We start from the raw sequence: 16,047 nt of genomic DNA, 5'->3' as shown, positions 1-16,047 counted from the left end.
CTGTATACAGAGGTGGTATTTACCTCCAAAGAGACTGATGAGCTGTTCCAGGCAGTTGTGTCCAGGTTGAACGATGCTATTCCACTGCCATCTGTGATGTACGTTTTGATAAACCGACGCCTCATGAATCTTATCACGAGATAAACTTTTCTGTTTTTCATACCAGTTCCATAGTGATCCTGAACCTTAATCTGATGAAAACAGGATGAGGCAAGAAAGGCAAAGTCAGACATTTTTTCCAGTGTCATAACCCAAAACCTTCCTCTTTCTGAAAAGCATAGATCTTCCTCTGTAGGTGGTCTTAACTTCCGTCTGGCCCCAAGAAGGCAGGAGAACTGTAAAGCTCCCTCATCTCTAAAGCTAAACTGAGCATGATTAAAATCAGTCTGCTCCAAAAGGTAGGTGTGGCTAGAGCGTGAGCAGCTATATCCTAGCCAAGAGCTGAGGCATTCTTGCATCCCAGCACCCCTGCTGAGGCACCACTCATCATTCTCAGCGGGAGCTGGAGGTGTAAACTCAACGGGGAAGCTGGAATGTGGCAACTGGAGACAAACTGTCAGGTAATGTGACACAGTGCAAGGTAAAGTACTCTGTCTGAGAAGCAGAAAACGGTTTGGGTCAGCAAAATTTACTAGACGCTATATTCCTTGGCAAATGATGGGGAGCAAAAAAGCAAAGGAAGAAAATCACCTTCCCCCTGTAGGGTACTCCAGGGATGTAATATTCATTGGGTGTCTCAAACACTGCCCTTGCAGCTGTCCTGGAGATGAGGATTTGGCTGGAGCTGTTGATCTGCACCCCTGTTGAAACGCAGAGTGCAAGGGAAGCTGAATCAGTATTGGAGATGACTACTCCATCCTATTTTAATATCACTTTTTTATTCCCAACCCCTCTAAGCAGAACGTCTCAAGCTTCCATCCCAACACCAGCATTCTTCAAGCTTTGGAGGCTGCTCATGTGGCAGCTCCTTTTTTAGTTAAGGTGTCTGCCAGTGCTCTTTGTCACCTCAGTCACACCTCGTCCGCCTGCTGCTGGCAGAGCACCTTTCTATGTCCTGTGACAGTCCCAGCAGCAGGGAGGAGGAGAGGACCAGGGGTGCCCTCTGGGGCCATCAGACCCACAGAATGGTTTCTCCTGCCCTTGTGCCTTCCCTGCTGAGTGCCTGGGTACCTGTGCCCGTCTCCAGGAGAGAGGCTTCTGCATAGAGTTTGCTGTCTTCCTCGCTGGGAGCCAGGTTGAAGACTGATGTGCTCACAGAAGAGGTGAAACAACCATTGCTCTGTGTCTGCAATAGGCAGTGGTAGATATTATTTGGGGCTGGAGAGAACAGGAGTACTCAAAAGTACAAGTCATTTTGTCATAACTGTTGACAACAACAAATAATAATGCAGTTAAACACTGGAAGAGGTTGCCCAGAGAGGTGGTGGATGCTACATTTCTGGAAACATTCACAGTCAGACTGGACAAGGCTCTGAGCAACCTGACCCAGTTGAAGATATCACTGTTCATTGCACAGGAGTTGGACTAGATGAGCTTTAAAGGTTCCTTCCAACCCAAACTGTTCCATGATTCAGTGATAGATAGATATGGTTCGTATTTTAAAATGTATATTTTCTATTTTATGTGCATGAATATGTGTAGTTCATATTGCAGAAATATAAGCCAAAACATGCATCACACTTTTATCAAAGCTACAATGTTGTCAACTTTCCAGTTTTAGTAGGAAACATAATACTCCTCTAAATGAATCACAGAGCAAAGGCATCAGTCTTTTAATAGATCTAGCTAGAAGAATTGGAGAATCAAATGAAGATTCAAAGTAACAAATCATTTCCAGAGCTGGAAGATTACAACTACTGTAACAAGTCATAATGACAAAACAGAAAGCATGAAAAGCTTTCAACTGTACATGTATAAGGGAAGAGCACAGCTATGAAATACTTCATTAGGAATGGAAATGTACAATAAGGAATCTGTAAACAAATAAAAAGATAAAACGAAGTATGGAAGCCACTGTGTGATTTGGCTGTGGAATTAACCATTCTTCTGCCATCTTTGTGCAGCCCCAGGATAGCTTCACCATAATATGGTAGTTTTGTACCTGAGAAAATTCTGTTAGTTATTGTTTCCTACATTGCACCAATTTCTGGCAAGTTATGTTTTTTTCCAGAAGAGAAAAGAAGTCTAAAACTTTCTGTGAAATTCCTCTTTCCTAGACCCTATCATTAATTAGCAAAGTTACAAAGAATAATTTCTGAGGGTAAAGGCTTCTTAGCAGGTCTAGGCAACAATAATTGTATTAATTGAATAAAACCATATTTGTTAGTCTATATATAATTATGGAAGTTGGCAAGCCTTCCTTACATAGCAGTTCATTCTGTTTACTCAGCCCTTGACACTTAGTCCTGTGTGGTACTTCTTTACTATCAATATATCTTCCAGAATTTTACTCACCGGACCTCTGTATTCCCTGCAGATGTCCTTGCTGGCATTTTGAGGCCTCCTCCTTGCCTTCTGGCACAAAGTCACCCACACAGTCCCTCTCACTGCTTTCCCATAGCTGTACCTGTGGGGAGAACACCAGAGGAGCTGCCAGGCAGAGGCACATCTGGGTCCTGTCAAGCACGTTGGTCCACAGAGGTGCCCTTCCTGATGAAAGTCTTAATGCAGCTGGCAAACAGGTAGGCATAAATTAAAATATAGCACACTTGAGTACTCAGGGAGTGCAGTAGCATGGTCTGGCACCCAACAGATGCAGAAACAAAGCACAGACAGGAACAGACACACACTCCCTGAAGCTCTCCCACTTCTGGACGCCTGCTGTCCTGGAATTGCAGGCAGACACAGAGAGCCGACCTGGCTTATCCATGCAGCCCAAAGCAGCATTCAGTGAAGATATTAGTTCAGGTGTGAAAGCAGCAGAAAGCAGTGTCCCTGCAGAGAGCAACAGCAAGTGGCAGTAATAGAGCTACAAAGTGACCTCAGACCTGCCTCTCTATGGGCTTATCTCATGATCTGGATTCTTGTTTCCACCATCAGACATGCTTTGCTGTTTTTTGCAACGTACAGCAAAGTGTGCCCTTGTCAGTTTAGAAATTCCTTCTGCCTGCTTTGCAACCTTTCCTTGCTTTGACTCCCCTCTGATTTTCCCTTTGGAGCAATGCTCCTGACAGTATCAGTAAAAAGAAGACATTTATTACCCATTTTGGAGATTCAGAGTTCTGTACTATTTGCTACTACAGTTTCAAATGACCTAATTATAAATGTCCCAATTTATTAGAAATTATGTCAGACCAGTGGTAAAAGAGACACCAAAAATCTCCAGACAGTGCAGTCCCAAATACAAATGAGTTCACCTCCTCTACCTGTCTACAAAGTGCTTTTGAGACAATTCCCCTTCCTCCTTTGTGCTTATATTGTCAGAGGTCCTGCATTCCTTCTCACCCTCAGATGCTCAGTTTTTGCTGATGATCACATAACTAGAGAAGTACACCTGCTGCTTCTAAGAAGGTAATAAGTTCAGTAGCATACAAGTGAGAAGGAACAGCATAAACCCCTAAAGAAATGCCTGTTCCTGCTCCTGTACCTTAGCAGATCTGCCCCATATCAAGTAAGTGTTTTTCCCCATGTAAGGTCTTTCAAGGCCGGGCACACACAACTTCTAGAGCAGATTATCACTTGCCCAGAACAAGTATCCCTATAGCTGAATGGTCTCTCTCTAGTGTGGCTCATGTACCTCTTCCCCAAGGAAGAGCCAAACAGTTTGACTCTTGCACTGTTTGGGATTCTTCAAAAGGAACAGCTGTGCTTGGCCCTTCTTGGGCCACTTCTGTTTGATGGATTCAAGAGTTAGAAGATATATGGAAGGAGAGACACAGTTTTGGTGCACTCTTTCCTTTCCCCTGAACATTCTCCTTACCTGCCACACACACGCAGCTGGAAGGTTTTATCTGAAGCATAAATCTGAGCTGGTCCCTCGAAGAAAACATCAAACTTTTGCAACACTGGAACAAAAACCTCAGAGTTACCTCATCAAAGGCATAACACTATCCAGACACAGGATCACAAAAAGGCAAGAGTGTGTTCATGCAAGGCTGGAGTCCTATGAAGGAACATATTAATGAAGTAAAAACAAGCATTAATTAAAAACAGGGGAACCAAAGAAAGAATCCCCTTTTTTCCCCCAAAAAAACAGTCTTGAAGAAGTCTTCAGTGTATTCTCACTCTGTTCCAGCCTAGTTGTCAGCAGATACCTTCTAGAGGAATCTCCAACACAATGCGTCTTTTGTTCATTTCTGATATTGCACATTTTATACTCCATAGATTTCTGTTCAGTTTTAGTCCTCAGGCTAGGACTTATTTTACAGTATTTGTTAGTTTACAAAACATGTTAGTTTACAGTATTTGGCTCTACATTGTTATACAGGCAGGCAAGCAACAAATAAGCAACTTCTTCCATCTCATTCTTTGTTTTCCTTACCACGTTCCTCCACCTTAAAGGTACTGGACTGGACTGAACTAGACTTAAAGGACTGGGCACGGATGGTGTAAGTTCCCAGAGAGAGTTTGTCAGCTAACTGGAAAGAGAGATCTGCAATGCCCTGTTTTGGTCTCACATCCAGCCACTGGCCAATGCGGTTTTGGTTCGGGTCCTGTAGTGCAAGGGAAGGAAAGAAGAGGCAGTCATCAGCCATCCAGATTCCACTGGATTCAAAGGCATTTCAGAGATTTCAGAGGCTTTCAGAGGTGCCTGATGTTTTTTTTTTCCTGGACAGTGGTGAAGTGATCTGAGCGCTGAAGCACCAACAGAGGTGAACACAATCCACCCAGGTTTACTCTACTCTGTACTTCTATTGTAAAAGAAGGTGTGGAAGGTCTCCAGTCTTATGTAAAGATGAACTGTAAGAGTTAGCTAAAGTCTGGCAGGCATTCCTGAATGTAGAAATGGATAGAAGTGAACCATTTGGATTCTCAAGGCTTGTTCACGGGAAACATTTGGACAGAGAATGTGCATGCACAGAGCTTAAGAAGAGTAACTTGAATCAGAAAGACAGAGGCTTAGGTTCTGTCCATACTGAAGTACTTTTCCTCATAACACCTGAGGAGTCTGAAACACCCACCTGGATTTCCACCATGGAGTACTGCAAAGCAAACAGACAGCAATGTCAGAAACTGGCGTGCCATAGCAACTTGCATATAAACTTATCTTACCCACCCAGCAAAAGCACTGTGACAAACACTGTAATACATGAATCTGGGTCCTATTGAAACCAGGAGAATTGCTTTGAAATAGTAAAGAAAATACATAACATAAAAATCTGTGCTATTCTTTAGATTTGCTTTTTGATCCCTGAATTTTTAAGATGCACTTTGATAGATATTCTACAGCTGTGAAAGCTAGAATTTGCTATAATAAAAAGGAGAAGAGTAGGAATACTCAGAAATACCATCATCCCAAGTTCACAAATATTAAATGGCCTCAGTTTTGTAACATAAATCTCAAAAATTAGCAAAACTGCAACACCTATAAGAAGAATCCACCCCACATCTTCCTTTACAATGCCTGACCTAGGAAGTAAGGCTTGGAGATATGAATTAATGCTGACTGCAGCTGGCAGTAACAGAGAGGGACAAAGGAGGACATACTTCAGCCCTTCTAGGCCCATTAATTCTCTGTTTGTTCTTATATCACTGTATCTATCAGCCAGGAGGCAGTACTGGTAAAGAACATATAATTTGTGAGCACAAGGCATAAGGAGGCAGGAACAGTGACTTGGGAGAGTAACTAGTCTGTAAACAAGTAATTGACATTTAAGTCACATTATTCATCATTCTAAGCTTTAATACAGGTTATCACAGGCAACTCTGTTTTCATTGCAATAAAAAATAAATGCAGGTTATTTATTTTCGTAGATTGAATCTAATGTCAATGCTAAAACAAAACATGCTGGTGAATGGCACCCTTGTTATCTTCAACTCATCTGATTTAAAAACTATGTATTATAACTTTAATGCATAGGGCATTCAAACCTTATAACAGCTTTGGCTAAATCTGACATCTTTTGAATTTTCATCACAGCATTATTAACAGTTATAGTGCTAATTTGCTTATACTTGCACATAGACATCGGTCATTTTTGGTCAAATATCTTCATGAAACAACTGTAGGCACAGAAAGAAATGTATTGCTTACTCTATTATCTGACTAATGTAAGAGATATGATTTTTCTTTCGGAGAAGAAAGGAGTGGGTGATTCTAGGACGTCACCAATAGCCCAAAATGGAGGTAATTTAGTCAACAATAAAGAAGCTAGAAGGATCTCTTCCTTTATTTCAGTCCAGAAGGATTTGATCCAACTCTCCTCATGCATGCCCTTCAGTATTTAATTGTCATGGCATGAATTCCTGTTGGTTCTCCTGAGATTGCTTGAGGACAGAGGAGTGTGAAATATCTATAGCTGCTGGCTGCAGGTATAATTGCTCCCTGTAGAAAGATGCTGGCCTTGCAGTTTCCTGGACGGCAGATATGCCAGTCTCTGGCAACTTCTCACTCCCTGGACATGGGGAGAATGAGCTGCTGCCAGCAGCAAGTCTGTATAATTTGATTATGCTGGTTTCTCTTTTTTTTTTTTTTAATGATCACTTCATGTGCATCCTTTCCCATATCAATTAATTTTTCTTTAAATTTTGCAGCTTGCTTCAGACTCTCCTGCCACCCTTAGGTGCCACGCACTCCACAAATCACTGAGCTTTCCAAACCTGTGAGAGGGCAGCTCTGGCAGCTTGGGTCTGGCTAGGTCTGCACACAAATTCGTCTGACAATTATGCCTGTGGCCAGCAGCCCGTGGATGTCCCCAGAAGCCCTGCCTGCTTTTTTGGCACAGGGCAGGTGCATGCAGCTAATTCAGCTAGCTGGGAGCACTGGCACACTCCCCGAATATCAGCACCAGCACCAGCTTTCCCACCTGCCAGCAGCTGTCCTGTGAGGGCAACAGCAGAGTCAGTGGTAAGCAGGCACTGTCGTTCCAGTTTGGTTTCCTTGAGGGTTGGCATTGGCCACCCTGCGTGGTGGGACTGTCCCAGCCTCCCCAGCATGGGGCTGGTAAACGAGGCAGAACTGTCAGAGGGAACCTGGAGACTTCCTCGCCTCCACTGAGACAGAATTTACCTTGCTGTTAACAGGAACAAAATCTTCAGTCAACGTCACGATCCGGAATTTCACTGCAGGGAGAAAATGGATAAGAGCACACCACGGACACAGAGTGCATCTGGGAATGGACTTGCCCTGCATTTTTCTCACCCCAAAATCACAGCTCCCCACATAGCCCTACTGACAGCCCAAGCCTACCCTGCAGCCCCTCTAAACCCCTTGCTCTGCCCTGCTCACCACCTTTTCCCTGAAACACGCAGCAATAGCACAGCAGTGAGCCTCACAATTTAGGGATTTTCCCATGGGCTACATCCAAATAAATGTAAATTACCCTTACATTTCCTTGTCTGTAGTGTAGGCAGACCAGTCCTATGTACCTGGCCCCGGCCAAGAAGACCATGTTCAGGTTTACTCCCTCTTCCAAGCCAATTCTGCTCCTAGAGCATGTGAGACTGACCTTTCCAGTCTCCTCCTGCCCCTAAAATGTGGTTCATGGATATATCACTACAGAAGGCAGCACTCCCCCTCTGTCCTCATGGAGGCCATATAGCACAAAGCACTCAGCACACCCCTCATGGGAAATTGGAAACAAAGTCTGGGCAGGCCAAGGTAAGAGCACTGTCAGGGTGCTCCTTGCAGTGCTCACCTGTCTGTCCCGGGTTATAGATGGGTTTATCCATCTGAATAAACGTGCCTGTCCCAGCCCTGCGGATAAGGACTTGCTTCCCTTCATTTGCACTGAAGTACTGGTCATTGGAGATGCGCAGGTGGACTGTGCCCACCTCCTGGCTGCCTGCAGGTCGGGGGACCTGGGACACAAAAGAGGAAAGCCACTAGTTTAGCAGTGCTCTTCTCCTTACTTTGGCTGCACTGCAAGGCCAGCCTGTTCACCATCCTACTCCAGAGGCCAGCACAGGGTGGCCCCTCAGTGACTGAAGGCTATGTCTGTGGAAGCACAGGGGACAATGCTTAGCAGCTGGAACAGATCTTGGACAAGAGAAAAAAGGGAGTCAGTTCTGGTACAGAAATTACCCTGTCAAGGGGCCACTGCTAAACTCTGCATGGAGCAAGATTGAGAAGACTTAACTTAAGGGAAGAAAATGTCTATGCTGATGAGAAATCTGTTTTCTAGAGTGTGTGGGTCAGAGAGACTGAAATCTGCTCATATTCATCAGTACAAACAAAGAAAACAAGGATCACGAGTCTGGAAAATCTGAAAGATTTGTGCTAAGATTGTGTGCACCCTCCCATGTCTTTCCCAGTTCCCCAGCAAATTTTCAAGCTGTTAAATAAAAGCTTGGAGTGAAGCAGACATGATGGGAAGCTATCTGAGATGAAAAGTCTGACTCTTTCTGGATCACAGATTCAAACACCCTGTGACAGTGAATCCTTCTCAGAGGAGAGAATTAGCTGCGCAGTTGCTGTTTGTGTGCTCTTCCATCTTCCCCAGACCTCTGGAGCCTGGCCAGGCAGCCTTTCCTCAGTGTACCACCCAGATGGATTATGAGATATCCCACAGGAAGAGCAGCAAGTGGACAGACAAAGCCAGGGAGCAGACAGCAGGCTCCCAGTAAACACTCTCTTTGATTTTGGATTTACTCCTTTCCATGCCCTCTCTTACTCTTGTCATCCTCGTTTTCTATTTCTCTAGTAAGAGGCATCATGAGCCAAAAGAGCACACTGGGAGCTGCCAGCTAGAGGTCCCTGCCAAGAATGATTCTGACCTGAAATCTGGTGCACTCAAAGATCCAATTGTTCCGGACGACTTTGCGATAGAGGCTGAGGTTGCCAGATGGATGCGTAAGAGTTAAGGCCACACGAATAGGCTTTTCCACCCCACGGAGGTCCAAACATGCCCTTTGGAATGAGGGGTAGGGCAGGGATGCTGGAATGATGATCAGGTACCTCCTGCAGTGGGGAAAAAAGACATCAAATCTTGGGAGCAGTCTCACTGACGCTTGGCACTAGTACTCTGTTCTAAGGAAACAGGACAGTTCACCATCTCTGGGGGCAGGAGGTGCTGCTCTGCTGCAGTGAGGGGGACAGATTAAAAGTGAGTGTGCAAACCTATCACAGGAGTGATGGAAGGTATATAGTTCATTTCACATAAATACAAGAGAAATACTTTCAAGTGACAGAACAGGATTCACCCCTTTTGCTTTGACACCGCCCATTAACTACCCTGAACAGGCTGGTTCTTGCTTAACCGTCCCTAGCCCTTCAACCCTTTTCTTTTGCCCTTCACTTTATCCTACACCTTTCCCTTCATCCTGTGTCAGACTGTGTCAGTCCCTCACTCTTGTTCCCACCACCAGTCCTCACCTAGTTCTTGTACTGCAGCAGTATCCCAGAGAGAGGTTCCCACCTTCAGGAGGGTCTGTGTTCATAACACAGCTCGTGGTGGCTGCATACCACCCCATGTCTATCCTTTCCAGGAGATGACTCTCAGGGTCCCACACTCTCTCCCAGCTATCTGGGCCCCTCCCTCAGTATCACAACTCTCAATCACTAGATTTTAAATAGCACTTACGGTTGTGCCACTATCCCCAGGGTGTAGAGCAGGCAGCTCAGGAAGAAAGGAGTCCACATTTTCATGGGAGACCCCCAGAGGGGTGGATTCCTCAGGAGGGCTGGTCAGGAGAGAAGGTAGGGTGCTGCTTCTTTCTTCCGAAGTCTCCAGGCCACCTGCAGTTGTTGCAGTTTCTCCCAGGAAGCAGACAAGAAGCCCCAAAGTTCCTGTCCTTCCTCCTCATTCCTGTGTTTATAGTGTTGCAGGCACAGGGTTGTACCATGCAGGATGTTCCCAGCCAATCCAAGTCCTTTTGGACTCCAGCCTCACTGCTTCCTACGCCCCTGTGCATGGACCAGCATTATTGCCTTTTATTCTGCTAACCAACCCTGTTTTCTGTTCTCTGCACTGCCCCTGCTCCCCGTGTCAGTTGCAGCCCCAGTCCCATTGTTTTGCCTCCAGATGGATTGTCCCATGACCCTCTGGCATGTGCACTCAGCTGGAGCTCACTGTGAACTCTTGTGGTCATGCTGTCCCCAAGCTTTCTGGATCTGTAATTCCCAAGGTAGGTCTCAGTCCTGAAGTGAAGACCAGGTTTGTACAAAACCAGTGTACATGCATAGTGCTCTGCTCCTTTCCTCCTTGAGGAAAGCAGAGGGAGCAGGCAAAGCTGTAGTCCTCACCTTGTCTCTGCCCTACAGGTGTTTCAGTTTGAAGAGAAAATCTGACAGCTGTGCTTCACCCCAACTGTATCACACGGTCCTCTGTGGTCCAGATCAGGGCCAGCTTGCACACACACACACTCACCAGTGGAAATGAGTGTTGAACATTGGACAGGCAGGTAAAAAGCTGCATGGCTTAAGTCCTACAGGGTTTTCTTTAGCCACCGAAAGGCTGATGCTCTAGCCCCAGGTGACACACATTATCTAGTTTGGGAGCTTCTTTCCCCGTGCTTATTTTACACCTGTCAGCCTAGTGATTATACCGAACTTTTCCCTATCTTACCATAAATTAAAAGAAAATCTGGTTCTTGGAACTATGTATTCTCAAAATAAGGAAGTTCTTCTATTTTAGTATTAAGGCCATTTTATACCAAAATGCACCACTAATTCAGTACCAAACTCAGCTCTTACATATGCAGGGCCTAGTAATATTTTCCTTTGCTTTAGGACAGACTAATGCATAACAAGGAAACCAGGGTTTGGCCTTTTTTTCTTACACCCTCCCCCCCCTCCATAGACTTTGTAGGCAGATACAAATCCTCCCTCTCCTTCCCCCCTCCCCTGGGCTTTGCTCAGCTCCAAGTGGCTGGTGCTAGTAGCTGAGAAAAATGTGTAAATGCATCTGGATAAACATGCAAACAGGAACTGGAGCAAGAATATGAATCATTCTCTGACACTAAGGTGCCATTCATTTCTTTTCATAGGTTTCAAAAAGTACAGGCAGTGCCTGTTGAACAATCCCACCTGACATTTGTTTGTTCACAGTAGATCCACGACAGCTTCAGGGGACAGAGAGAACCCTCATAACAGCACAGGAGCTCACAATGGCAAAGGTATTGTGAGTCCTGGCTCCTACTGACAGCTGTTTTGTGAGAGCAGGCATGTAAATACCTCACAAGTTATAACTTAGCACTGATTTGAAACCTACATCCTGAGCACTCAATCCAGTCTAACTCCCAGACAACAAAGCAGAATGAAATAAATGTTGGAGCAGCAAAAACAAAGTCACAGGCTCAGTGTGTCTGTGATTCATCTGACTCAGCCCCATCTCCGTCTCCTATTACTAGCATGGTGACCAGATGCTGATGGCCAGGAGGCACTCAGAAAGGGAGCATCTCTTAGCAGGGCTCTGCACCCACTGGAATTTGTGACAGTGCCTGGCTGCTGTCTTGTGCTGAAATCCTTCCCCAGTCCACAGAACCATTCATCACTTGGCCCAGAGACAGGGAAGAGGCACACGAGTAGTTGAGGGTGGATTTATGTCCCTGGAGGCCAGCAGTCCTCAGTGCTCAAGGAGTGGAGCTGATCAAAAGCTAGATGGAAGCATGCACACCACCAAATTCCAGGTTGAATCACCACAATCCCTCGATTTTGTGAAGGATAAAAAAATGAGTGTGATGTTTGACATCTCCTGCTCTCAGCAGAGAAGGGGAAGTTTAGGCCAGAGAGAAATCAATATGTTGTGTACAAAAGTGGTTTTTTCTCTGTCTTTAAATTCTCTTGGAAGACAGCCACCTCCCTCCAAATGCTCTCTAGTAGCCAGGCATCACAGGTACTATAGTTTAAATCTCAGAGAAAAACAAAACAAAACAAAACAAAACATTTTGAAGGACACAGAAGAGATGTTAAGAAAGTAGGCATAGAAATTACAATGTCTATTGGGTCAAAAATGTCACCCCATGCAGCTTTTACACGGAGTGTGTGTACACAGAGGGGTTGTGTGTCAACTCCCTATGCAATGATGGGCTCATGCATTAGCTACCCCTCAGGGGGTCAGTAAGGAGAAGGTTGAATTCATGTGTGTGTATGTGTGTGTGTACCACCTCAGTAGTTGTTTTCCCAATAAACCTCTGTTCCAGGGACTTTTACCAGACCTGTGCTTTGCTAAGCCCTGCAAAACAGATTATAAGAACAACATGGTGGCACTGGCAGGGATAAGTGGACTCTCCCCCTTTCTGCAAGAGCCCATGGCACTCTCTAAGCACCGGTACCAGATGCAGGCCTAACTAGCTCCAGTTCTGCTTTTCAATATCACCAGAGGTAAAGGCAAGGGAGAGAGAAGACATCTGTAAAGAAAGCTGCAATATTTGCAAAATGTTTTTAAAAAGTTTCAGAGAAAGTAGTAGTCTGGTAAAAATCCTGTTCTGTGGAGTTGGAATCTGCATTGCTTACGGACTGCTGGAGAAATTGAATAAAGGGAAGAAAAAAGCACCTGTTTAAACAAAGGTGCAGAAGGAGAGAGAAAGCGACACCCGGAATGAAGCCAACATCAACAGAGGGCACTTCTGGCACCACACAAGGCAGTGGTAACATCCAGCTGCTGGGCTGAGTTTCTGTATTCATTCTGATCCTGTTAAACTGCACATGAAGCACAGAGCAGGCTGTCAGCAGCCTGCCTTGCTGGCAGATCTCCTCGGTGTGTTTGCTCTTAACCAAAAGAACTTGCAATGCTCACGTCTTTGCCTCACAGTCAGGACTTGCCAAGTCTTCAGTGTTACTCTGGAACTTCACAGTTAAAATTTAAACATGCTTTCAAAATCCCTCCCTTTAAACCACCACAAATCCCAGCCTTACTGCAGGGTCTGGAGAGCCTCTAGGGCTGCAGCCAAATCCTGACCCTCAAACCTCAGCCATGTTCCAGACTTTCCACTCCTAAGCCTGCCTTTTCCTCTTAGCCATTCAGACTGTTCCAGCCAGCACAAGGGAGGGGCCATGGAGATCTACCTGTCCATAGAGACATGTCCCTGCCAAGTTAGAAGATCCATGATCACCAGCACTTAAAAGGTTATTGGTGTGATGGGTTACATTGGGGAAACAATGGGTAATTGGTCAGTTTCTCTGTTTGCCAAACACCCCTAAACCTTTGCTAGGAAGAGATTTATTGGAAAACATGGGGGACATTGAAATCATAATTCCTGAAACTGAATATATAGAAGCAGCAGCTCTTCTTGTGCAGGAAATAACTCCTGTTAGCAGCAACATACCAGCTGAAGTTGAAGACGTGGTTGTTCCTATTGTGTGGGCCAGTGGAATTCAAGGAAAATGGAAAAGGGCAGAACCTGCACTAATTACCGCTAAGACAGGATCTATATTGGTGAGGTATAAAAAGTGTCCTTTAAAATTAGAAAGCCAAGTTGGATCAGTTCCAGTAATAGACAAACTTGCTAAACAGTTTCCTAGTAGTATGTGAATCCAAGTACCTACAAAGACAGCAAATGGGAAGGATTATTGATTAATGCAGGACCTGAGAGAACTACCTTAAATAATAACCTAGAATAGTTCACAGGTTTAGATTTAAAAGCTGCCTTTTTCTGCATTCCCTTGAACAGGGAAAGCCCAAGAAATCTTTGGGTTTTGAATGAGAAAATCCAGAAACTGGGAAGGAAGAAAAGAAGCCACCTGTCGCCTTCCTGAACCACAAACAGTTCATGAGCTGCCTTCCTGAGAATGGTAGGATAGTGTTGACTCTGGATTACTAACTACGGACTTTTGGTAAGACCATTATACGAAACTTTTAGAAACAGCCTATAAGAATTTCCTCACTTGGACAGACTATGCAAGAGCAGCCTTTAAGCGGCTAAAGCATTCCCTGAGGAGAGCCCTGGCTCTGGGTCTGACAGGTCTCTCAAAACCATTTGAACTGTTAGCCTGTGAGAGGAAGAATGTTGCCCTAGGAGTGCTTGCACAATTTTTAGGGGATCAGTGAAGAGCCACAGCCTACTCCAGCCGACCGGAACCAAGGGATGTTCCTCTGGAAAATCCTGACTGAGAACTGTATACTGATGGAAGCAGCTTTGCTCGGGAGAGAAAACAAATGACAAGGTGTGACCACCGCTGACAAGGTAATCGAATCACAGTCCTTCCCATCTATTGTCTCTGCTCAGAAAGCAGAACTAACTGCTCTTACAAGAGCTCTGGACTTAAGTCAAGTATAAACAGTAAATGTTTGGCATTGAAAACTTTCCCTGAAACTGGAAACCATTTCACTGACAAATCTGCAAAAGAGGCAGCAGAAAAAGGCATTCTGGCTTTAGTCCCAGAAAAGGAGGTAGTGTTACTTTAAATTGCCCCAAAGTACAATGAAAAAAAAAAGGGGGGGAACTTTCAGTTAATTGACTGACTTTCAAGCTACAGGATGGGCTGTTACCCCTTTAGGGGAGGTGATAGTCCCACCTACAATTATGGAATACTTAAAAGAACTGTATGAGTCGCCAAAGCTGGAAACCTTCCTGGAAACTATTGGCAAACAGACTTCTCCGAGTTTCCTCAGAAAGAAGGCCTTTCAAGAGAAGTAGTGAAGGTTCTCTTAAAGCACATTATTTCCAGGTTCAGAATTCTTCAAGGAATGTTACCAGGTAGGGGATCACATTTTATTGCAGCAGTGACACACAAGATAAATAAAATCTGTCAGAAAACCTCAATGATGTGGGTGCAGGCCCTAACTGTCACCTTGCTGAGAATTCGGGTTCAGCCTAGAAGAAGAGACAATTTAAGCCCTTATGAACTGATGTATGCTTTAGGATCTACTAAACTCCAGAGATTCGTGGTGACATCTCGACTGGTAGGGTTGGACACCACTCCCGCCTGGCAACTGGGTCTACGTCAAGTAGTGAGACTCCAGGCCTCTACAAGTGAAGTGGAAAGGACTTTTCCTTGTTTTGTTGATCACATTTATAGCAGTTTAATTCGCAAAAAAGGGACCTTGGATACATTATTCTTGAGTTAAGAAAGCCCCATTTGATTGGAAAGCCAAAATATTATCATCTGCATTTGTATATTAGCTTGTATTATGATTCTGTAGCTGTAGCTGTTGTAGTCACTTATTGTTCAAAGTATGCTTTAAATAATGAGACATTGGCCTAATGGCCAAGGCTAGAGAAAAAAGGGGGAACGGTTTCTGAGTTTTGAGATGTAACAAGAACTAGGAGTTTTCGCAGCAGCATGTACCAAAGAAACTACACACAGCTGAGCCAAGTGATTTAAAGGAACTAACCAAGCAAAGTAAAGAAACAATGAGGAAGGGAACTGAGGCAGCCAGCCAAGCAACACCAAGTTAGTCTATAACCAGGTGCATTGTCTTAAAGTTTATAAGGCAGTCACTTACAACTCTGGGGGTTCCAGACAGAGAAGACCACTGAAGTCCCTCAGTGAAGCCCCTCAGAGACCTTATAAGGATATGTATATATGCTTATAAGTGTTGGGAAATGTCATGAGTATGTAACAGGAATGCAGGGAAAGAAAAATGAAGAATCATGTAATGCTGACACATAAGCTGTAGCGAAGATACCTCTGTGTACACTTTGTTGAACTGATTCCCAGGGCACCCAGTCTGTTGAAATCATTCCAATGTGCTGTAATAAAGAGTGCCTGCCTGCTAAAACTCACAAATTGAGTCTTAGAGGTTTCTTTTAAGAGCCAATTTTAGGCAACAGGGGCGCCACCCATGCCCAAAAACTTGTGTTTGAATTGTCCTCTGCAAGATCCAGCTTCACAGGAGGTGCAGAAACTAAAATTCTCCCCTTCTTCTTTGTATGCTAAAGGGACAGAGCTAGTCCATGAGGTACACAGCAGGGTAGATTTACATCCATGTAAAGTGCAGAATCAGCCAAGACCTTATTGCTCAGCCACCTCTGAGTGCAGTAAATGATGCTCAGGGGATCAGTCTC

At 44.7% G+C, this 16,047-nt stretch overlaps 1 protein-coding gene across 1 annotated transcript in view; it reads right to left on the bottom strand.

Moving 5' to 3' along the window:
* The window catches only part of A2ML1 (alpha-2-macroglobulin like 1), a 28,593-nt gene extending 18,790 nt beyond the window's left edge, over window positions 1–9,803 (bottom strand). Inside the window, exons 1-11 of the mRNA XM_050331511.1 lie at window positions 9,681–9,803; window positions 8,875–9,058; window positions 7,797–7,959; window positions 7,169–7,221; window positions 5,121–5,141; window positions 4,481–4,652; window positions 3,920–4,004; window positions 2,455–2,566; window positions 1,171–1,285; window positions 691–800; window positions 24–191 (exon numbers count right to left, since the gene is read on the bottom strand). Of these exons, the coding sequence (XP_050187468.1) occupies window positions 24–191; window positions 691–800; window positions 1,171–1,285; window positions 2,455–2,566; window positions 3,920–4,004; window positions 4,481–4,652; window positions 5,121–5,141; window positions 7,169–7,221; window positions 7,797–7,959; window positions 8,875–9,058; window positions 9,681–9,745 (1,248 nt within the window). The 5' untranslated portion in view covers window positions 9,746–9,803. The remainder of the gene's footprint in view (window positions 1–23; window positions 192–690; window positions 801–1,170; window positions 1,286–2,454; window positions 2,567–3,919; window positions 4,005–4,480; window positions 4,653–5,120; window positions 5,142–7,168; window positions 7,222–7,796; window positions 7,960–8,874; window positions 9,059–9,680) is intronic.
* Between the last annotated feature and the right edge of the window lie 6,244 nt (window positions 9,804–16,047).

This window comes from Myiozetetes cayanensis, unplaced genomic scaffold, assembly GCF_022539395.1.
Source record: "Myiozetetes cayanensis isolate MyiCay16 unplaced genomic scaffold, myiCay2020 scf5-8, whole genome shotgun sequence".
Classification (NCBI taxonomy): domain Eukaryota; kingdom Metazoa; phylum Chordata; class Aves; order Passeriformes; family Tyrannidae; genus Myiozetetes; species Myiozetetes cayanensis.
This window is presented reverse-complemented; position numbering and strand designations above follow the sequence as displayed.